Genomic DNA, 23,987 nt, shown 5'->3' on the forward strand with positions numbered 1-23,987 from the left:
CAGAGCTGCACAAAAAGACACCGTTGATTGGTTAGAAAATAACTCTCGTTCCCTCAGCCGGTTTGAGACAGGTGCATGCTTTTGACTGCATGCTTTTGCCAGTAGACAGGTGCATGATTTTGCAAGTATCTCTGATTTTGTCAACGGTAAACAGCTATAGTGCCGCGATGAAGCTGCCACGCCACATGATATGAAACGTGCTGGCCTCACACTTCATTCTAAATTAGGTGGTTTAGTCAGAAGTGGAGGGAAAGGTCAGCATGGCCTGGGGAACAGCTTTGCAGGTTTTTGGCAGCGAGGCTGCACAATGTGACCAATGTCGGGAGAGAGAGGCGTTCCAGAGACCCGTTATAGACAGCCATTCACACGGCAGGTCAGCACCACCTATAAACCAATCATCCAAAATCCCAAGCCACTTTTTTCCTCATATTGTTGTTATCGCCAGCTAAACACGTTCACCCCCAGACAGAATTGCCTCTTTGGGGTAAGTTTTCTGATGATGAAGCATTATGAAACTAACAAACAAACAAATGATTAAAAATGTAGCGGAGGGTTCTGCTTTTTGGCGTTTCAAATGGTTTTATGATACTCTACGCTGGATGAGATTTTGGGAGGATTTTGTTTAAGAGGTAATTGTCTGTTTCCAACGCGACGTGCGAGCAGTGGTGTATACAAGCTGATGAAGTGTCGTTGAGCTGCATTTTGTGTGTGTGTGTGCGCGCGCGCGCACGTACGAGTGAGTAATTGGCTGGTGTTAGCATATCTCTCCAGCCGGAAACTCGCCCAATAAAGTTGCCTTTTATTGGTGTCGGATCACTTCCTCGTAAAACAGAGCATTGCGTCCGTTCCTCATCCACATTCTTATTCATTCTCCGGCCCTAGGCGTTGCTATATGGGCTGTGTGTTTGTGCGTGTGTGCGTGCGCGCGCGCGCGCGTGTGTGTGTGTGTGTCTATTAGTACGTGTCCGTGTAAAGAAAAAAAGAGGGACACTTCCTGGTCACTGTTATCACCTGTAACCTTCTAACAAGATGACCCAAGTCTTTGTAACGCGTGTTTGTGTGTGTGTGTGTGTGTGTGTGTGTGTGTGTATATAGCTGTGGCTGTGTGTATATGTGTCCTTGTGTGAGTGTGTGTGTGTGTGTGTGTGTGTGTGTGTAGCTGTGGCTGTGTGTATATGTGTCCTTGTGTGAGTGTGTGTGTATATATATATATGTGTATGTGTGTGTGCGCCCCCCCGCGGTGGGGGGGGGGCTTCAGATAGGCCTCTCGGTGTGTTCTGGCATAGGGGAGTTAATAAGGCCAGCAGAAACACGGAGCGGTGTGTCACGGTGAAGGTTACGGGTTCAGCGCCTGCGTGTTATGTCACGGTGCTGACATTAAGGCGGACGGCGTCTTTACTCAGCCGCTACCTCCTGGTCCTCCGTACGGCGGAGACCGCCCCCCCCCAACATGCTCCCTACTCCTCCATAATAGCACGAAAACCTTATCGCCTGCGAACGCCTGCTCTTCTTTGACACGTCTGAGGGATGTTCAGCCGCACAAGTGGGGCGGATATCTACGAGGAGGACGCAGGGATTCAAAGCGCAGCGGAAATAATCGAAGGATCTTCTTCTTTTAAATCCTCTTTCTTTCTTTACCGTCGCCCTTTTTCCCTCCCTGTATCGTCGCATGATTTCATCCGAGGACCCTATTAACCCGCCGCGTGAACTTTCGCCCCTCGCGCAGGTACCCTCATTTCTGTGTGTGATGAGGGAGGCGAGGTCAGCCATTTTTATCCCGAGCTTGGGCCGAGAGGGGACCCTGTCGATCCGGTCCCGGGAGAGATGGCCATAATAGCGTTTTCTGTAGAAATCGTAGGACAAGATACAGCCGATGCAAGGGCAGCAGTTCTAGCCACGGGAGGAAGATGACCGCGGGGGAGGGAGGGGAGGCTTTGGGGCAATTACATCCTGATAATCACTGGCGCCTCGTCCAGTGGCTTCTTCAGTCTGTGCTGCTGTGTATGTTAAATTATGGTCACCCAACATCCGTTTAGCTCTGCAGGTCCAACGCATATTGATATTAGCTACCACCTGAGAGCATGTGCAAACATCACCGGTGAATACGGTGTAGCTGTTCATGACTAACAGAAACCCGACCCTGTGCAGCTGCAACTTTATCATGATATTAACATCTGTGTGAATTAATTATCATATGCATAGCAAGCAGGCGCGCGGGAAGATGTTTTAAGTAGGGGGGGCTGCCAACTAACACGAAAAGTATTGTAACGTGCATGGATAAGTAGACACGTTGGTCCTTGACCAACGGGTCGGACCCTTCAGTCGAGTGCTTAACGTTGTCGCTTGCGGAGTGGGAGACACGGGTTCGCGTCCCGGCTGTGGCGGTCCCCGGCTGCACCTTGAATTTCACCACAGTACTGTGGTGAGCCGGTGTGGAAGAATGATTCGAGAGACAGGGGTCTGTTTTTAATCGCAACTCCCGTGCCCCCCATCCACCGCACCACCACCCCGGGAGTGCTTTTTTTTTACTCACATTGACCAGAACGAACCAGAACTGACAACAACGTAATGAGCCCCCCATGTCACAAGTGGCGACATCGGTCCCAGTCACGGTCCTACAGGCAGTTAGTCAGTAAACGGACTCCTACTTAGTCTGAGTCGAACCCCCAAAGCAACAACACAAGAACAACCCCAGCATGAACACCACATCATTAAACACAATTTTAAATCTAACAGCGCAGAACCGCCGACCGTCAGAGCGACCGCCTCCCCCGGTCGCTACAGTATGACGCCATTGTTCTGTTTGTAAGGCGTGTGTGTAGCAGATTTGGAATGGAGTGTTTACTCACTTTGTTATTAAAAACGTACATTCCACTTAGCCCTAGCCCACTGTTTACAATGGCATGTTTTTTGTTTGTTTGTTTGTTTGTTTGTTTGTTTGTTTTTGTTGTTTTTGGTTTTTTTGCATTTGTACGTTAGGAAAAGTTAGGCATACTGTTGCGTCTAAGATGTTACACAGCCACCTGCCACTACTGGGGGGGTGGGCTGCACCCACCACTAGGGGGAGCTCCAGCCCCCCAGTGGTGGGTGCAGCCCCTCCTCCCCCCGTGCGCTAATTATAGTAGGTATGATCAAATAAATGATATCTGAGAGGTTAACAGTTTTGCTATTCCCTGCAAATCCGACAACACGATATAACAATTCATAATCAGATCTTGTGATCTTATGATCCATGCCATATGGTGCCCTGTGCGAGAATGCCAGAGCTGTGAATGTGTGAGCCAGGCAAATTGCTTATCAAACTATTTTGGCTGTCCATCAGGAAATCTCTAAACAAGGACAGCCATGTCTGAGGGGTGAGTGTCCGCCTGTCACACACGCCCATGCATTTCAATCACTCATCTTCAGAGTAATATCCTTGTTATTGATCGCGGAAGGAAAATGATTTACCTTCTCCTGATGTGTTTGTTTCTCATCCTCCACCCTGACGCAGACCTGTAAGAATCGCTTGAGTTGTAGATCTTGGTTTGACACCTTGTTGTTTGTGGCTGCTGCTGACGCTACCGGTTTTCTAATCGCTGTCTTGTCGACCCCAGTCGCATAATGACGCGCTTATTGTAACGGTGTTATGCTCCCACCTAGTTCATTTTTTGCTTAGTTATTCAATAAGTATTAACACATGTATTGTCTGAGTAATGTCCTCGGTAGTGTTCTGCATTATGCCTCTAATGTTTTGATAATTACCCTTGTTAAACCTGCGTTTGGGTATTGACGTGTGTGTGCGTGTGTGTGCATGTACGTGCGTGCATGTGCATGCATGTGTGTGTGTGTGTGTGTGTGTGTGTGTGTGTGTGTGTGTGTGTGTGTGTGTACATGCCAATGCCTACAGTTGTGTGAGCTCTTCTTTATAATGGGCCTTTTTGAATGACTCCAGTTCAATTGCGGAAGCCATAAATTGACAAAATGCTTTCTTGTCTCTTAGAGAAAACCAAAGTACTCAGCAACCCGCAGGCTCCTGCTCAAGGTAAAGCCACTCTGCCTCTTCTGGTTCTGGTTAGTCTAACGGATGCTGGTGAACTGAAATGGTTGATGTAATGAGGGTAATCAAAGGATATGAAAGGTGGAGGTGTCCAGGTAGCGTGGCGGTGTATTCCGTTGCCTACCAACTCGGGGATCGCTGGTTCAAATCCCCGTGTTACCTCCAGCTTGGTCAGGCGTCCCTCCAGACACAATTGGCCGTGTCTACGGGTGGGAAGCCGGATGTGAGTATTTGTCTGGTCGCTGCACTAGCGCCTCCTCTGGTCGGTCGGGGTGCCTGTTTGGGGGGGGGGGACTGGGGGGAATAGCGTGATCCTCCCACGCGCTACATCCCCCTGGTGAAACTCCTCACTGTCAGGTGAAAAGAAGCGGCTGACGACTCCAGATGTATCGGAGCAGGCACGTGGTAGTCTGCAGCCCTTCCCGGATCGGCAGAGGCGGTGGATCAGCGATCGGCACGGCTCAGAAGAGTGGGGTAATTGACCAAGTCCAATTGGGGAGAAAAGGGGGGAAACACCCCCCCCCCAAAAAAAAGGATATGAAAGGCACCAATACATGTTGTAACTGGAAGATAATCATCACTAGCTACGCCTTACGCTCTCAACCCCGTTTACACGTAGTCATATCAGTCACTGTATGGTCGGTTCATTGACAGAGCAAGCTACTGAAGAGGGCTGAGGTATTGCTGGAGGAGGAGCACAAAGCCAAGATCACAGAGAGAGAGACAGCGTTAAAGAAGAATGCACCACCCCTCAGTCTCTCCGGTCTGTCTCTCCAGGAGCTACAGGTACAGATGCAGTACACCGAGAGCAAACGATTCCCGCAGCGTGATGTGCCGCGTGTTAAATTTTGCTACGGGATTAGGTTATCGACCACGTGGTGAGAAGCAACTGCTACAGAATGGTCCGCACCACTTGCTTTAAATGAGAAATGATCCACACGTTATTGAAATAATCCAGTCGGGAGAGTTGCTGGGTACACGCTTGTCAACGAACATGCACAAACAGGGCTCCGAAAGTCCTGCAAAGCATCCACTTTAAGCACATCTCTCAGATCCCAGATAGTTTGCAGATTAACCACTTTATCTCTGATGAGGTTCGGTCAAATTATCCTGACATCCCATTCTAAGGAGGAACACAGAGATTATTTACTCTACTTGTGTTGCCATAGTGCAGTGAAATGATGATTCTGGGACCATGATTATATATTTGTGAAACCCTTATTGAAATGGATAATTTAAATATGATGACTGCAAAACGTCTACTCAAAATGAACTGATTAAACATGGATGAATTACATGCATTAGATGAATGATAATCGGATACAAGTGTTTACGCTCGAAGCCTATGAATATACATGATGATATGAAAAGATTAACTAAGTGAGCATTGGATTAAATTTCCTCTTACACACAACACATTGTTTGCAAAATGATGGATAGTAAAACATTTAAATGAACTCGGTGGAACATTTTAAGAGGGTAGAGATGAACTCGGTCAGTGAATTGAACTCTAGCTCATAATTTAAAGACTATTAAATGAGGAAATTCAAGTAATATTGTTTCCCAAAATGGATGTATTGCATTTGGAAATAGAACTGCTGTACTTGTTCAGGCAAGGGTTTTTTGCTGAACTTTTTTTCCAGTTATATCCCTTTTCTTTCCTCCAGCATCACTGTGCTTTATGTTCATACATTTATATACATTCACACCGGGGAGCCGCTTAGTTCAACCACCGACTTCAGCTGCTGGCCACAATTGGTTCCACTGGAGCCATAGGAGATGAAGTGTGTTGCTGTTCACGAGGGATTCGGTGTTCAGTTCCGGTTTTAAACATCCCATTTGTCCACCAATGGGGCTGAAGTAATGTCACTTATTTCAGATATACTCTCACCAAGACGAGAGAGACGGGGCGTCTTCAAATGGTCAGCACCCTTTTGTGTCACTCAGCGGAAAAACGTTATCGAAATGAGTTGCACTGGGGCGTCCGGGTAGCGTAGCGGTCTATTCCGTTGCCTACCAACACCGGGATCAGAGGTTCGGATCCCGGTGTTGCCTCCAACTTGGTCGGGCATCTCTAAAGACACAATTCGCTGTGTGTGCGGGTGGGAAGCCAAATGTGGGTATGTGTCCTGGTCGCTGCACTAGCGCCTCCTCTGGACGGTCGGGGCGCCTGTTCGGGGGGGAACTGGGGGGAATAGCGTGATCCTCCCATGCGCTACGTACCCCTGGTGAAACTCCTCTCTGTCAGGTGAAAAGAAGTCGCTGGCGACTCCATGTATCGGAGTAGACATGAGGTAATCTGCAGCCCTCCCCGGATCGGCAGGGGGGCGGGTGGAGCAGCGACCGGGACGGCTCGTAAGAGTGGGGTAATTGGCCAAGTACAATTGGGGAGAAAAGCCAAAAAAAAAGGTTTTATAAGTTAATGCGAGTTGGGGTGATTTTTTTTTTTTTGCAGTTTGACTAAATACCTATCTTATTCCCTTGATGGCGTTCGTGTGTCATATGTGCAAAGATTACTCTTGAATATTGCATTTGCTTTTCATCACTTTCATCTACAAAATACCGGTATCTGATAAAGAGCCTCTCCCAAGGCTGGTGAAAATGCCCTACGCTTCTCAGAATAGGCCAATGTACAGACCAGGATTTTTTATTTATTTTTTTTTTCATTTTATTTTTTTGGACATTTTATGCTATAACAGACATGTTCTTGTCAGTAACGGTCCCCATGTGTTTCACAGGTAAACAGTATCTTGGTTTTTTGGGGGTTTTTTCTGTACACACGTCATTCCAGAAGAACAAAGCTTTAAAAGGCATCCTGACACCTGCCTAGTCAAAAACTGAGTAGAATTTCAAAGCCATTGGTTTTTACTTACTCTTTAATGATGAATCGCTTCTTTTTCTTTATATATTTTTTCCCATTCCCTCACATCCCCTTTGTGGTTTAAAAAAATACCGAGTCTGTTCTCTTCACAGGAGGTCTGTAAGGATTTGCACCGAAAGATTGACATAGTGGATGAAGAGCGCTACGATATTCAGGTGAAGGTGGCCAAGAATGAGAAAGAGGTATGTGTCTTTGTAATGGAAATGAACAGAGGTTTAACTCTGTGTCAGAATGTTGATGGAAGCTAACTGCATTTGTACTTTACCTGATGTAATCTAAGGCCTTTGAAGATCAAATGCAGTGTTCTAAATTCGCCTTCCATCGAACATTATATCTATTTGCATCTCTCGCTGCACCAAAGTGGAATCATTATTTTTCATGTGCTGCCTGAAATCATTGGGAACTTGCAAAAATTGGTATGAAAGGCTCGTATCACATCAGGCTGTCTTCTCACTGTACAGCCTCTGCGAGCTGCTCTAATCCACAAAGGACAGGGAACAAAAGACGTTTTTTACATCTGCGCTGTAGTTGCCCGCAAAATATCCACCCCAGACTACAAGTCTGTGAAAGTGAAAAATGCAAATAATGCCTTGTAATGCTGATTTTTCTGATGCTGACCCTCAGATCCAGTCTCTGAGTCAGAAGATCTCAGAGCTGAAGAGCTACAAGAAGCCAAACCTGAAGAAAGTCAAGAGGTCTGGAGATGTGTTAGGAGGTCTGGCTGAAGCCAAGCTATCAGCCAAGGCGGACTTTAAAGCCAACCTGAAGACAGTGAAGAAAGAAGAGGAGAAGGTGAAGTTGAGATCAGGGTTTTTACTTTACTCTCAGCTTTGATATGAGTAGAAAAGTTATTTTAACTTTATATTTGAAGGTTTCCTTGCAAAGCACTTTCATACCCATGTACGGGACAGTTGCCAACTGAGATTTATTGATCAAACATTTCAGATCATTTTATATAATGTAGATTATTAATATTTTGTAGGTAGAGGGTTCAACTGTTAGTTTATTAGGATCCCCATTAGCTAAGGCCATGACGTCAGCTAGTCTTCCTGAGGTCCAACACAGAAAGCACACATTTAACAAACAATTATATACATTATATATATCCAGACTTACAAAAATCCATCATCAAATCATTACACGCTATAAACAAAACAGAAATTAGAAAACAAAGATCCATCATCAAATCGTTAGACATTTAAAAAAAACAATCAGCAAGCAAGATGGCTCATTTGTTGTTTGTTCTTACAGTTAATTGCAATTAGTACTCTTACTGTTTTCTTGAAAGCAGCTCTGGTATTTGTTTTGATAACGTGATTTGGTAAAGAATTCCATCCTGTAGTGGCTCTGTAATTTATAGATTAGAGGAAATTTGTCCTAGGTCCAGGTGGTAAGAGATATCCTGTGCTGGCCTGTCTGGTCGGATGGTTACGTTCGCTTCTGATGTACACCGCTTGGTCAGAAAAATACTGTGGTTTCTTGTCAATTAAGACATTCCTGAAGAAGATCAGAAGACTGGAATGTAATCTGTTCTCTACAGGAAGCCACGAGAGATTTCTGTGCATTTTAAAAGCATTTGTGCACAGTGAACAATGGAGGGCTAATCTGGCGGCTTTGTTTTGAGGGAGATTGAGTTGGGGGTTTTTTCTAGGTCTTTCTTAGCTGTGGATGACCAAATGACTAGACAGTACTCAAGGTGTGACAAAACTGAAGCTTGGATCACTTGGTTCAGAGTTCTTGACGTTACATACTTTTAACATTTACTGGTAACTGAAACGCTCTTTTACCCAGTTTAGTTACGGTATTAATGTGTTCAGTCTACATAAGTCTGGCATCCAACACAATGCCAAGTAGCTTGGTCTTTTTAACTTGTTCTTCTGGCTTTCCCCCAAGTGATGAACTTAGTTTAGGATTACTGACCAGCATATTTCTAGATCCAAACACCATACATTTTGTTTTAGAAATGTTCAGCACTAATTTATTCTTCTTTAACCACTCAGCCACTGTTCTGAGCTCAATGCTCAGTACATCAGTTAGCTCTTGAAATGTTAATTCTGCACTGTGCAAAGTCAAATCATCCACAAACATAACCACTATTGCTTTTATCTAATACTGATGGGAGATCATTTGTAAATATAGAATATAGGAGGTCCTAAGCAACTGCCCTGAGGAACCCCACATTTTAACTCTTTGCTATCAGAAAAGTTACCTTTTGAAGAACACTCTCTGCCTTCTCCTGGATAGGTAGCTCTCCATCCAGGATAAAACAGTGAATTTAAAGTCATAACATTTGAGTTTTCCAAGCAACAGGCAATCAATAATATCAAAAGCAGCACTAAAATCTAACATCACCCCCCCCCGCCCCCCACCAGCCTCTGGCCATCCATGCGCTTTAGCCAATCATTCATTTGTGCTAATGCTCTGTTTGTGGAATGCCCTTCTCTATATGCATGCTGGTGGCTCATAATCAAGCAGTTACTTTAAAAAAAGTATCTTGGATTTGAACATATACAATTTTCTCTAGTAATTTACTCAGCACTGGGAAACGACTAATAGGAGGACTGTTGGGACCAACCAGTGAAGACAGATCTATTATCCTTATACAGTGGAATGGCCTTTGCCTCTTTCCAAATCTCCGGGCACACACCATAGCCAAACAGTTATTAAATATATGACATAATGGTGCCGATATATATTTGGCCGTAATTCGGAGTAATTTGCCATCTAGGTTATCTGTACCTGGAGATTTTTCATCAGAGAGCGATAACAGCAACTTTTCAACATATTCTTTTTCTGCGTGGTGAAACTCAAACATGCACTGCCTCTCTTTGATGATGCAGTCTTCAACTTTCAACCATATTTCACACAAATATGAAAAAATAAAATGTATACATATATAATACACAAAATGGTGTAAAAAGGGACACCCCAAGGAAGCTCAGTAGAGCTTATGGACGGGGGCCCATACTTTAAGCAAAGTAATTTACATAAAGAGTAACAGATATAAAAGGAAAGAAAAATAAAAGGAATAAAACCTACCAAAAAAAAGTTTTAAATAAAAATAAATCTAAAGTCCGAGCCACATAATTAGCAAGTTTTTAGTGTATCAGTCAGCAGGATATTTCTGAATTAATTTATGTTTTAATTTCTTTTTAAAAACATGTATGGATGATGACATTTTCAAATCATCACTTGTTCCACACCTGTGGAACAAGTGATATGCCACACCAAGGTTCGTGCATCTTTTATGGTGGTTTGTGACACTGAGTCATCTGATACACTCATGGCATTTCTCAGTTTGTGTACCTTGCTTGTAAAGTAGTTATTAAAATAATTAGTGATATCATGTGGTTTAGTAATAGATACACCTTCTGTTTCAATAAAAGAGTAAGGCACATTCAAATTCTCCCCCATGATGTTATTCAGAGTTGTCCAGTTTTTTTTTTCCATCATTCTTAGCCTCATTAATTTTGAGCTTATGATATTCTTCTCTTTTTTTCCCATTTATCAAGTTTGGTCACAGCATTTCTTAGTTTACAATAACTTAGTCTATCATATAAAGTACCAGTTCTATCTGCAACTTTTTAGTGTCATTACGCTGGGCCATCAAGTTCCTTAGCACATCATCCATGCATGGTGTACCATTTGACCTAGCAGTCCACTTTGTCAATGGGGCGTGTTTATCTGCAATGCCCTTAAATAATTTCCCCGGATCTTCTTCTCTACATACATTCAGGCATTGCACACTCTTAAACTCTTCTTCAGATAACTCCTGAACTCCTTGAACCCTTTATAAGACCTTCTAAATTTATCTTAGAGTCAGCCTGGGTATTCAGATTCAGACAACTTTATTTATCCCAGAAGGGCAATTCAGTATTGTATAAAGTATCATAATTTCAGTTATGATCACTGAAACCCAGTGTTACCGATACAGCTTTGGAACCGTGCTCAGGCATTTTAATGAAGAAGTGATCACCGCAAATTGATGTTGTAACTTGTCTGTAAGCATTCTGGTTGGTAATGTCACTTACCTGAGTCAATTTACATGTTATGGCTGCAGACGTAATCTTTTTCCACATGGGAGAGTTATGATTAAATGCATCAATATTCAGATCCCCCAGAAAATAGATTTCAGTCACCAACATTTCATAAATAACCTCAAGATATTTCACATCCGCACTAGGCGGCTTGTAGCTGCAGCCGACTAATAGGTTTTAAATGTGGTAGGTGTACCTGTAGCCACAGAAAATCTATTTAATTTGTCATTAAGTCATAATGCTGTTTGGCTAGACTATGACTCTGAACATACATAGCAATTCCACCATCATATTTATTTCTGTCCCTCCTGAACAAACTGTGGCCATGTATTGCAACCTCTGAGTCCTCAGATGAATCAAAAGTGTCTTTGATATGGCTAGTACATTAATTATCATTTGATTCGATTAGACTGCATATTTCATGAATCTTGTTCCTTAAGCTCCATATATTTAGATGAGCGAACAACAATCCCTTCGTGGGAAGGTTCAGAGTATTTGGCTGTCTCGGCATGAATTCACAGTTAAAGAATTAAGATCTGATATGATGTGATGTGTGAGCAGTGATATGATATATACAAGCTAATGAGGTCTTGTTGAGTTGCCTCTGTATGTATGTGCGTGGATTTTATGTGCGTACGTGTGTGTGTGTGTGTGTGTGTGTGTGTGTGTGTGTGTGTGTGTGTGTGTGTGTGTGTGTGTGTGTGTGTGTGTGTGTGTGTGTGTGTGTGTCCAGCTTGGCTGTAGTTACGAACCTGAAAGGTTGTTTCTATCACTCCTCCTAGGATGGCTTTTAGAGGGTGGGTGAACAACCAGTTTGTCGTACCTATTAGCTAACACCTATTAACTATTTACACCTGTAATACTTAGCGATAAGTCTTATTTTGGTGCAATAATTTTGGCAGAGAAGGTGTCGGGCAGGTATATGTATTTTTCAAATGGCGATAATTTTGTCCTCCCCCCCTTTTTTCTCCCCAATTGTACTTGGCCAATTACCCCACTCTTCTGAGCCGTCCTGGTCGCTGCTCCACCCCCTCTGTTTATCCAGGGAGGGCGGCAGACTACCACATGCCTCCTCCTATACATTTGGAGTCGCCAGCCACTTCTTTTCACCTGACAGTGAGGAGTTTCACCAGGGGGACGTAGTGCGTGGGAGGATCACGCTATTCCTCCAGTTCCCCCTCTCCCCCAAGCAGGCCCCCAACTGACCAGAGGAGGCGCTAATGCAGCAACCAGGACACACGCTCACATTCGGCTTTCCACCCACATACCCAGCCAGTTGTGTCTTAACACAATCTCCATAACACGGGGATTCGAACCAGCTATCCCCGTGTTGGTAGGAAACGTAATAGACCACTACACTAACCCGGAAGCACGGTAATCTTGTTTCTAACAGATGTACGTCGCTTTGGATAAAAGCGTATGCTAAATGAAATTGTAGATTGTAATTGTATTGGTAAAAGAGGCGGCACCTAATTTGAAGGTCACAGGGCTTGATCCTCACCACAGCCAGTGTGTCCCAGCAGCCACATGTCCTGGAGCGAGACACAAAACCCTCGCCTTCAGACTTTTTGTCCCACTCGGGATGGTATGCATGATTATGAGTCTCAATAACGAGAACCCGTTCAGGTAGTCTGCGTGCTGCACAGCTAATCTCTGTTAATCCTCGGTGACCCCTCGCCCACGGTGTATATGCAGCACGTTGTAACGTATGTGATTTAAAGTTGCATCACCCTCTACTTAATTATGAGCCTCCAAGCTATAGCGAGTATTCTGCATAAAGATATGCTAATTGAAAATTTAATCAACCCTTTGTTTGTTATTTTTTTGCGCAAGAATAGTTCCCTCATTCTGTTGAGGCAGCGGGCAGAAGAAAGTAGTTTATTTTAATCAAAGCACGCAGTCCCCATAGTTCTCTGGAATTGGCATTTTCGCACCTTTATCTAACTTATCAAGTGCAAATTTCTAAGAGCACCGTTCAGTGATTTAATTTTTAAATCCAAAAGACGGAACTGTTTCTTCTTCTGTTTTTTTTCCCTACTTGTTAATTTGCCATATTCACACGCTTAGTGCAAAGGAAATCTAGTAGAGTACTGTACCCTGTTTCCATGGTTCCCTCCACCACTCAATATCACACACACACACACACACACACACACACACACACACACACACACACACACACACACACACACACACACACACACACACACACACACACACACACACACACACACACACACACACACACACATAAAACTGACCACATTATTATAATAGTGTAGGCGGGGGAGAGGAGCCTCTTTGCAGAGATTATGGCACTCAAAAATGCAGACATCTTTTTAATTTAGGACAGACTTTTTCCCTGCTTAACCCCATCTCTCTCTCTCTCTCTCTCTCTCTCTCTCTCTCTCTCTCTCTCTCTCTCTCTCTCTCTCTCTCTCTCTCTCTCTCTCTCTCTCTCTCTCTCTCTCTCTCTCTCTCTCTCTCTGTGTGTGTGTCTCTCTGTCTCTCCATCTCCAATTCTGTCTTATCTCTTGCCATCGCCATCTCACTCTCTCTCTCTCACCCTCGCTCTGTCGCTCTCTGTGTGTCTGTCTGTATCTATTTATCTATTTATCTATCTATCTATCCATCCATCCATTCATCTATCTATCTATCTATCTATCTATCTATCTATCTATCTATCTATCTATCTATCTATCTATCTATCTATCTATCTATCTATCTATCTATCTATCTATCTATCTATCTATCTATCTATCTATCTATCTATCTATCTATCTATCTATCTATCTATCTATCTATCTATCTATCTATCTATCTATCTATCTATCTATCTATCTATCTGTCTGTCTGTCTGTCTGTCTGTCTGTCTGTCTTGCAGAAAGAAGAGGTGACAGACTGGCGTAAGAATGTGGAGGCCCTGTCTGGAATGGAGGGAAGGAAAAAGAAGTTTAGTGCTCAACAGTAAACTGTTTACATATTTGATTTAGATAATGGAACCGCTTTATTTTAGCTGCTTTTGTGAGGCCCACAGCTGTCTGCTAATTTCAATATTACTACCTTGATACTGTGATATTTTGTGCCATGGGTATGTGTGATTAAACATGAAAGACTGAAGTACACGCATGGAAATTTATCCTTTTGTAAATTTAAACGTGTTGTGTTATGCAAACAGTTTTATTGGTTAATGCTATCTAAGTAAAAATGTGAATTGTCTTGGTTGCTATTTATGTATGCAGTACTTTAACAGTAACAATTGTTTAATTGTCACTTTCTCCATTAAATTGCTTCTGAAAAGAACCATGTTAAATTGACAGTACCGGTTAACGTCATATTTCATACCAGTTCTTCCAAGGTAAACGATCTGAATTGCACTTATAGATGACTAAAGTTGGTCTTCATTGTGAATCGTGGGTAAGTAAATCTGTGTATTATCACATAGTAATTGGCTGTAGGGTTTAATCGACTCTCTGTTTCAAACTGTGGGTGGCGGTATAGGTCAGGATGCTGATAACACAACAAATAAACCATCCGACTAACGTTAATGAAGCTCAGTTTATTATCATCTCCACCAGGGGCTGTCCAAGCATCACCTTCTATTCCTATTCTCTGATTTGGGAATAAAGTCTGTGGCATGGCAGCATGTTGACACTGCTGGAAGGATAATATCCTCTTTACCTTGCTCGGTTATTGAACTTATCTGAACTCTGAACACTCAGATGGCACTGAAACCAAACAAGGATTAAGGGAAATGTCCACCCTGAATTGCCAGTTGAAATTATAGTTTCAAGCAAGTCTCAGTTGTGGACTCAGCCCTTTCTTTGTCTTCTTACGTTTACATTTCAGGCGTCTAGCTGAAGCTTACTGTTGGTTTAAGGAGCAGATAAGGAACCCAGTGAACACACTTTGGCTATATCAAACCTGTGACAATTCAGATATGTCCTTTCAATTAGTTTGTATTGGATTTTACTAAATAATGTGTGTGACAAGACAATGGCCTGTTTGTAGTGATAGAGAGATGCTTTGTACTTGTAAGACTGGTAACAATTTACATGAACTACATTACACAACAGATTCGTTACACAACTAGAGACAGTCTGTAGATATGCCATAACTGATCCAGTATGAGTCATAAAGGTTTTATTCACATGTTATGATAGTTCTTGTGTTAGGCCTACTTCTCACCTTGACTGAGTCTTGTGCTAGGCCTACTTCTGATCTTGACTGAGTCTTGTGTTAGGCCTACTTCTCATCTTGACTGAGTCTTGTGTTAAGCCTACTTGATTCAGCTCTCCAGATGTGGTATGGTATCATCATCAGGCATACAGCAACAGAAAAAAAATTAGTGGAGGCAAGAAAATCAGTCAGTGGGTTTAACATGAGAATTATCAGCCTGCAAGGTGGAATCATAACATGTGAATAAAACCTTTATGACTCATACTGGATCAGTTATGGCATATCTACAGACTGTCTATAGCTGTGTCATGAATGTGTCATGTAATGTAGTTCATGCAAATCATTACCGACTTGTGTTTTTCATTTTAGGGGCAAATATACACATATTTATCTGGATTTATTTTTTTGGGGGGGGGTCGACATACAGTTTTCTGCATGGGTGACAACAAAATGAAAAGAATTTTAATGAAAGTCTTTTCATTTTCATAAACAGTATTAACACCGCAATTTTTCATAATAGTTTGTCACAAGACCGGCAACATGAAAATAGCTCACTAAAAAAACCAGCCATTCTATTTTCTCCCTTGCAATTCCAATTTCACACTCTTGTTCATGACAGCCCCCCCCCCTTTTTTTTCATGATGAACAGATGGTTTCTCCTCTGATTGTACACAGATGGGTGTTCCTTGGTTGGTGATATCAAACATCCCACACAATGTTATATTTTCCCCAGTTGGGAATCTTCAGCAGGAATGATTTCAAAGGTTTGTTTTCTGCTGCTGTGCTTTGTGTCAGTTTAGGTTAGACTGAAACAAGCAAGAAACGGGCTATAAGAGCCCCCATTTTTGGCATAAATTGCTGGTATTATGGTGAAATTGCTCAACATAAGGTGCCTGAGCTGCACTAGGCTTTGATGGCCCTATCATGTATTCAATTAAGTCTTGGCTGTGTGACCAAAACGTTAGGATGACATCTCAAGTGTTTACTTTATCTCCCCGAATGTATTTTGGCTCTGCGACACCAGAATTCACTGTTGATTCTTCTGTGAGGTGTTTTTGGCCTATTTGAATAAAACATCTGCAATGGGAGGTACCCGCTTAATAAACTAAATGACATTCCTGCTGTCATCCACCCCTCCTTTCCCCCTAAGCCAGTTGTCTACATAGGCGCTAACCCTAGTCTAAACTGCACAAGGGATAGTTACATCAGATCGGGTGTATTTGTAAATAGGGCAACTCTGTATTTTCACAAAATTATCCTTGTATAGTGAATTTTCCAGAACAATACTGGCTGCCACATTGCTATTTCTATTAAAAGCAAAACACGGCATTTTAAAACCCCCACCCCGCTACAATGATGAAGAATTAGCTGACGGATGGTTTGGATGGGACACAACAAGGAAATGACTATCTGAATGCAATGCTGCAAATATCCATTTATGGACATCAGGAGGATGCGGTTTGTGGGTCATGAGAGAGTAAGCCTATGGCCTGGCAATGACCAGATGGGCCCATGCTAGAAGAGACAGCCCACCACCGTCAGCTCATCTCTGGGCAGACATGTGGAGGAGTGGTGGGTCCTGCTCCTTCCTTGTCTAAGATGTTTTACGAGTAATCCCACTGCACACGGGGCGTACCAGGGGCTATCATACTTCACAGTATATATCTTTGAGTCGTTTTATGCTAAAGAAATTCACCTCACATATATGCAGATCTATTCTTGTCGTGATAAATTCATACTTCCTTGAAAGGCCATGTGAAGTTTAGTGCAGTGATGATGTGCATTTAAAAAAATGTGCAGAATGATGACTTTCCTATGAACTGTTGTCCAAACCAATGAAAACCTCAAATGCCTTTGATTGAACCCGGAAAATGTTGAATGCCACTATTTTACAAATATTCAGGAATACTCTTTTTTTTCGTACCTTTAAAATTTATTTTACAGTGCATCCCGTCGGGTTGGAAATTCATCCCAGAGCTACTATGCTGTTATTAAATGAAATATGAAACGACTCTACTATATGGAACATGAAACAACTCTGCTATAAACAGCAGTCTTAACATAACTGCTGTGTGTTTGAATTTTGACAAAGTATCATATTCACCTGGTAAATTTCAACGTTTAGTTCAAGTCAACAAAGAAGTGATCCTGTGTTTGCTTTTATTAGACTTATAGCTGGAGTGGCGGTGTCTCCCAGGGACCCGTCCTGGGACCACTGGAGATGTCATGGAAGTAGACCTTGAGGCAGGTGGGTTACGGCTATAGGCTTTTAATCCCTCCCCATGCCTCCTGCACACCACGTAACCGATCACAATAAATCATTTTACAGGATGAAAACTTAAGTCACGGAAGGGGGTCAGAGGGACTAGGATCAGGGAAAGGTTTCAAACCTGTGTCCGTCTCTTCGATGAAATAGATGAAACTTGAATTTGCCTTGGGTTGGAGACGTGATCCAGGTATTTGTGTTGAGTTTAAACTTTGCCCATGTACATAATGCAAGGTGGAGTGTTTTGGTACAGTAAGTTGAGAATCAGCAAAAAGAATATGAACAGATTTATCAGTTAACATATAATTATGAGTTTGTCATCAATAAAAATATGCAAAATGTTCCCCACAGTTTCCTACAGAGAATTCTGCAATATTGATTCAGCGGTTTTCACCTTTTCAAAATATGACCTTTTAGCAGAAAGTCAGAGGTAGTCAAGACAATTGAAATTTCCTCCATAGTATCAATTTTTTGGTTTTGTTATGGGTTCTTTCTTTCCAGTATATCCAAGTTGGCTCTGGTGCTGAAGAGATCGACACATCAAGTTGGTTTTTCTTTTTTCATTTTTCATTGGTCCGCGGTTTGTGGTGGACTGAATGGTCAATGTTGAGTAGACCATGTGCTACCAAAAAAAATTAAAAAAAATAAACTGGGTGCTGACCTCACTGCGGCTACAGCCGGGCATCCATCTTGTGGTTTGTAAATGGCAGACAGACTTTGAGGACCAAAACATTTAACAGTGTCTTGCATCAAAGAAATCATTGCAATGTTTAAGTTTGACTGATCCCAAAGATGGCCTTGTTTCCCATGTCATCCTAAAACTAACTGCTGTGGTGTTTGCAGAGCCACGGCGTGGAGTGGAGTGATTGACCCTCATCAGTAAAGTGAAGCACTTTCCAGTCACTTGAGTACAACTTAATAAGGTTGCTCCCTTTCCCTTGCTTTAAATGCTGTGAGGATGGCGTAAAGTTTCATTAACTGTAATGTAAGAAACAAAGACGCTCAGTTTGTTAGCAACAAGTGATTCGTGTCCTCTATAACCTATATGAGAGGTTGTTAGGCTATACATGTGTTTTATCTGGCACAGGCATGAGAAAATTACAAATAGTATGGATCAGGTGAGTTTGGCAGGACAGTTCTGTGCTCACCTGGGGCTCTAAAAGTGCTAATACACAAATGCATCCCTGACAGTGGCTGCAAATCCCACAGTGGGGGAAAAAACAGCCACTGGCCATACAGTTACTCCAGTTTGAGGCCAGATAAACATGGAACGACATCCATATGCTGAGCACTATCCCAGGAGAGGCAGTTATAGGGTTACAGCGCACTTCATATCTGTGTAGGGACATGCACATTATGCTGCAGTAATGCTCTGTTTTTACAAATCTCGTTTTTCAATCTCACGACCCAATCACCAACTTATGTCCAAAAGAAAGTCCCACAACTGGTGCGTGTATCCATGAAAAGCCATAACCCTGATGAGGCAAAGCATAAACCAAGGATATGGCTGAAGTAAACACCTGAGCTCATGATATAAATATAGCCAGTGAGCAGCTCTCTAGATTGTCAAGGTATTACACTAGCTATAAACATGCCCTATAGTCACAGTATCATTTTTGGCAATCAAATTACACTGTAAAACTGATATTGCATGAGTATATTCAAAATTGTTAGGCTGACATGTGCAAATTAGATTTTTTTCTTTAATGTTGGCAAATCTGAACAAAACTGGAAGATGAGGGAAGGTAGTTTTATCTAAAAACATCAACTTGAAGGAATGTAAATAAACTTTTAGTTTTGCTGAGCAAAGTGGCCCCTGAAACCTCTCTCTCTCTCTCTCTCTCTCTCTCTCTCTCTCTCTCTCTCTCTCTCCTCTATCTACCCATGCATACTACTACACACTTGGACACGAGGATATTTGTGCATGCACACGACAGACAGACAGTTCACATTTCCTACGGCCCCATCTCTGAGCGACATATGCAGCCGAGCACCAGCGCACATGCTGTTTTGTTTCTGCACCAATAGCCTAATACTCTTAACTTCATCCTTTGTCCAGCACATCATTGTTTTAAAGGCAACACAAAGAGGGGGCAACTCGATGCTATTATTTCATGTTAGTAAGTATAACACTGAGGCCGTTGTGTTGTCGCCGGGTACTAACTCCTCGAATCCTCACCAAACTTTCTGGCAGATAAGAGATCACAAATAACAGAAGGGAGTCCGCGGTGGCGTAGCGGTCTAAGCATCGGCTTGGTGTCGATGCAGTTGCCCACTGGGGACTGGGGTTCGCGCCCCGGTCTCGTCAGATCCGACTATGGCCGGACTCGATGAAGCAGCAATCATTGGCAACGCTGTCTTCGGGAGGGGGGCGGAGTCGGCTTGTGTTCGTCATGTGAATGCGTCTCTGTGTATGTCGGAAAAACAGTGGTTCGGCTTGGATTCGCCTTGTCACGAAAGTGGGGAGGCGTCTCCTTCGAGACTGCCGGCCGGAGAGACGCAGTTGGCGAACGCATGCAGTGCGAGGGTGGGTGTTTGAATTAAAATAGGGATCAATTGGCCACTAAATTGGGAGAGAAAAGGGAAAAATCAGAAATAAATTTAAAAAAAAAAAAAACAAATAACAGAAGGGAGGAGATGTGTTGTGCTGAGGGGGTCAAACCTGAAAAGGGAGAAGGGGGGGGACAACTTTGTCAAGCCTCCCGTTAATTCTCGTTGCTACAAGATACATTATTTGATCACTATTTGGTGTCTCGACAGTATATCAAAGATATCGTACTCTCCAAAGGCTTTAAGGCCTACTGGTTGGCCTGTGAGTATTCTAGCAGACGGGCCATTTTTTGCCAAGATTAACATTTCATATGATCACTCTTGACAGAGGATTTTCTTTCAGAGGCCCTTGAAGGATAACCAAAAAAGGACATTCTGCTGAAGGCAATTAAGGAGTTTCACAAAAAAAAACTTCAGCCGAGTATACAACTCTTGATTTTTTTCCCCCCTCTCATTATTTTATTGAGTCAGACAGGTTTTGCAGTGTGTTGTGGGTAGACTCGGTAGCCGGGCGAATTTGGAGCAGACTGTGGATACTATGCATTGAATCTTGCCAGCGGTAAACACAGATTCGTCTGTGTGTCTGTGTCTGTGTGTGTGTGTGCGTGTGTGTGTGTGTGTGTGTGTGTGTGTGCGGGAGCGGCGCTCGCGAGTACGTCTGTGCGCGCGCGCGAGATTAGGTTTGAAAGGGAGGGGCTTTGCTCGGCTATTCGGTTTTATCATTGAATCCAGCGGCGGAGCGACAGCAGACCGGCTCCTATCCCTCCACTCGGCCTCCTTTATTACAGACGACTTAAAGAGCACAACATTTTACCCCCTCCTCCTCCTCCCCCCCACCGTTCACATCCGCAGACAGGTAAGCGTTGAAACTTAAAAAAAAGTTTATCGGGTGTTTTTTTAAATGGTCTGCCAAACCATCCGATGGGGGGGTTTTAACCTACGCAGATGCGAAATGGGCACCGAGAGATCCTAGCGATGCTTTGTCAGGATGCTGTTTTACAGCTTGGTGCATTACGGTAAAACGCTTCGGCTTTCTATTTTGATGTGCTGGCTGTTAAAACGTTGCGTGGTTTAATTTTTTATCCCCCCCCCCCTTTTCCCGTAAGCCTCTCCCCTCTTTGTGAACGATGAGGGAAAGCAAACGTTGGAGAGCAAACTTTGACAAAAGAAAGAAAAAAAAACTTCATCACGGATCATTAAGTGCTGGTTTTTTTCCCCCTCCCTGTTGGGTTTTTTTCGTCATCTTGAGGCCGGTAGGAAAGGGCCTGCATGTCAGTTTTCCCATCAGATTCTTATCGGACAAAGTTTATGGGAGGGGGGCGGTCTTCAAATCGGTCCGCACCTCCCTATGACTCTGCCTACAGGTTTTAACCTGACAACGACAAAGGCCCATTAATGAAGCGGCGCTTAATTCGCATGTCACGTGACTTGAAAAACGTACAAATGAGTAATCCCAGTGGTTTCAATACTTATGGTTTTCCTTCTGTGAGAGACCAAGCTGATCGTGCTGCGGGATGCGGAGGAACCAGAATACTGATAAAGCAGGCTGGCTCCCAAAGATGGGGCCCCTCATAGCCAACAACACACTGTGGGGCCTCTTAAAGAGTTTTTCCAAGTAACCGGTGATGGAGTAGTTGGGTGTGCAGACCTCTACACAACCTGCGTCTCCTTGAGCCAAAGCTGTATGTTCGCCAGTTTTTGGGACCAAAAGGAGCACTCCTCACAAGATGAATCCACCAATCTTTTTTTTTTCCTTCTTTTCTTTTTGCAACGTATCACATTCTTTGCAATGCTGTCCGTCCCCGAGGCAAGAGCTACATCTGAGTTTCAGCATACTCAGGTTAGCCAGCCAGTCTTTTGATCTCGGCTATATTACATAGAAATATCTGTGATGTGGCAGCATGGAAAAATGGAACAGGGTGGCGGGGCTGCAGAGGCTAGGTGTGTAGGGTCTTTTGCAAATAATTTGGGGCCAGAGGCGATGCAGTAATTGTCCGTGAAACGTTATCTGATAAGTTGTGTGGTGTTTAGAATACACGTGGGGAATGCCCTCTGCCCCGTACGAGGAGCAGGCTTCACCTGGTGACAGATGATTGGAATAGCCTCTGCAATGCATAACAGTTGTGCAGTATTCTTTCAGCTTCCCTGGTCCTGCACATGTGTGTGCATGCACGTGTGCGCACACATAGCCTGCACATCTTTCCAGGATCAGACAGTTTGGTGCTGAGATATACTACATGCATATGTACATGCATGTATGGGAGTCTGAGGTAGTGCTGGGTGATATGGAAAACATTAGCGGGAAAATCATATAGAATTTTACACGCTGTAGAATAAATATCATTAATATCTGCTTACATGTGCAAAAATATTTCTAATGATTAAGAATCCAAATGAGGTTCATCACAGCTGTTTTATAATGGAAAGTATAATATCAAACAAAACTAGTTTTCAGATAACACTCCCTCAAATATTTCAGAGCTCAATTGATGAGAAATCTTTAGGTCATTGTTTCTCGTCGTCATTATGTTGGACGGCAAAAATGACAATACCCGAATTTCATCCCAGGACCTTGTCACTGAAAGACGATAAACTACTGTATTATCGTCTAGCCCTACTCTTGACGTTTGCACGATGGGTGGAGGGTGTAGGCTGGGAACGTGGAACGGGGAGATAATTGTGTGCAGTGATAACAGGAGCTTGGCAGTGTGGAGTTAGAGCCAGGGCCGGGTTAGGGCCGGGCAGGCAGGATGTAGGGAACACTGCCCTGCATTTCCGGAGTCTGGTATCTGGACTGCTCTGTGCGGTAAAGGCTTCTAGTTGCACAAATTCCCCCTCTCTCTCTCCCTCTCTCTCTCGCTCTCTCGGCCTCTCTCCCACTCTCCACTCTTGATTCAAGTTATGCCTGGATCATATGGTGATTATGTCCCTTTCTCGTTGTAATAAAATGTGCACTTAAATGTGAAACCCACGGTTAACTGTAGCATTCATGATGTGCATACACGCACCACAGGCATTCCTTGTGGTACGTGTGTGTGTGTGTGTGTGTGTGTGTGTGTGTGTGTGTGTGTGTGTGTGTGTGTGTGTGTGTGTGTGTGTGTGTGTGTGTGTGTGTGTGTGTGTGTGTGTGTGTGAGAGTGAGAGAGAGCGAGAGAGAGAGAGAAGAGAGAGATTGGACAAATGTATATTCTATTACACTATTTAAATAGTGTAAGGTACAGTTTCCTTGGAAGAAAGGCCATACATCCTGACCACCACTAAGCAAGGCTGCCAACCAAGTGGCAAACAGAATATAAATAGATTGGAAAACCTGGCAGAGGGAATTAGTGCGAAAACAAATGATCGGTTGATTCACTTCTTTTCTTTTTTAATAATGATGTTTACCTATACTGTGTTCACTGTTAAGTTTCACCACATGTGGTGCGATTTCAAGTGACTACATGTTGACACGTTGGCCTAAACATGCACCGGTTCTTCTCAGCAAGCGCCAGAGCTGCTCCCTGGTTTCTCCTTATAATGGACCACCGACATGATGTCAAGCATGTTTCAAATGTCACGCTTTCTTGCACCCTTAATTATAAGCAGTTTTGTCATCCTCGGATCTCCCTTTCATCAAGTCGGCCCTTGTCATGAATGTCAGCCACTTGTTGGGGATCACATCGATTCGACTTCGGGATTTGTGTCTTCTGGACAGCGGGACCGTTACGACCGGGGCTCAGCTCATCTGGAGTGACAGTGATAAACAAGCAGCTAACGCTCGCAGGACTCTTTGTGCCTGGACCCGGGCCCCTAGCATGCTCGCTCTTATTCCCTCCAGCCTTTGAATTTGATAGCATGTAATTTGAATGCACTGCATCCAGAACCGCACACCAACTTGTATAATGTGGTGAGCTTGGATGGAGAGGCAGATCTTGGCCTGGAAAAGGAATTCTTAACTCTTCACCGGGTGACGACGGTCAGCGAATAGGCAAAACTGGCACCATTCCTCGCCTACCATCACACGAAGACATGAAACTTTAGATCGTGTTTGTTTAG

At 43.4% G+C, this 23,987-nt stretch overlaps 2 protein-coding genes across 5 annotated transcripts in view; both read left to right on the forward strand.

Annotated features, from left to right (window-relative positions):
• The first annotated feature begins 1,669 nt into the window (after positions 1–1,669).
• On the forward strand, positions 1,670–14,276 carry LOC130109684 (troponin I, slow skeletal muscle-like). Its single transcript, XM_056276679.1, has 6 exons — positions 1,670–1,726; positions 3,983–4,024; positions 4,694–4,825; positions 7,013–7,102; positions 7,545–7,712; positions 13,842–14,276. The coding sequence occupies exons 1-6, from the start codon at positions 1,670–1,672 to the stop codon at positions 13,926–13,928; spliced, it is 576 nt and encodes a 191-aa protein (XP_056132654.1). The 3' UTR covers positions 13,929–14,276.
• A 6,394-nt stretch (positions 14,277–20,670) lies between these two features.
• The window catches only part of cald1a (caldesmon 1a), a 54,109-nt gene continuing 50,792 nt past the window's right edge, over positions 20,671–23,987 (forward strand). For all 4 annotated transcript variants that reach the window (XR_008810018.1, XM_056276591.1, XM_056276594.1 and 1 more), the window contains exon 1: positions 20,671–20,808. The gene's annotated coding sequence lies outside the window, so the exon portion shown is untranslated. The remainder of the gene's footprint in view (positions 20,809–23,987) is intronic.

The sequence above is a fragment of the Lampris incognitus genome, chromosome 3, assembly GCF_029633865.1.
Source record: "Lampris incognitus isolate fLamInc1 chromosome 3, fLamInc1.hap2, whole genome shotgun sequence".
Taxonomy (NCBI): domain Eukaryota; kingdom Metazoa; phylum Chordata; class Actinopteri; order Lampriformes; family Lampridae; genus Lampris; species Lampris incognitus.

What these genes read in the sequence shown, in the direction of transcription:
- LOC130109684 (XM_056276679.1), top strand. Translation starts at nt 1,670, where the DNA reads ATGATTTCATCCGAGGACCCTATTAACCCGCCGCGTGAACTTTCGCCC. An exon ending in CCCGCAGGCTCCTGCTCAAG is followed by an intron (nt 4,025 to 4,693) that starts GTAAAGCCACTC and finishes GTTCATTGACAG; the next exon opens with AGCAAGCTACTGAAGAGGGC. An exon ending in TGTCTCTCCAGGAGCTACAG is followed by an intron (nt 4,826 to 7,012) that starts GTACAGATGCAG and finishes TTCTCTTCACAG; the next exon opens with GAGGTCTGTAAGGATTTGCA.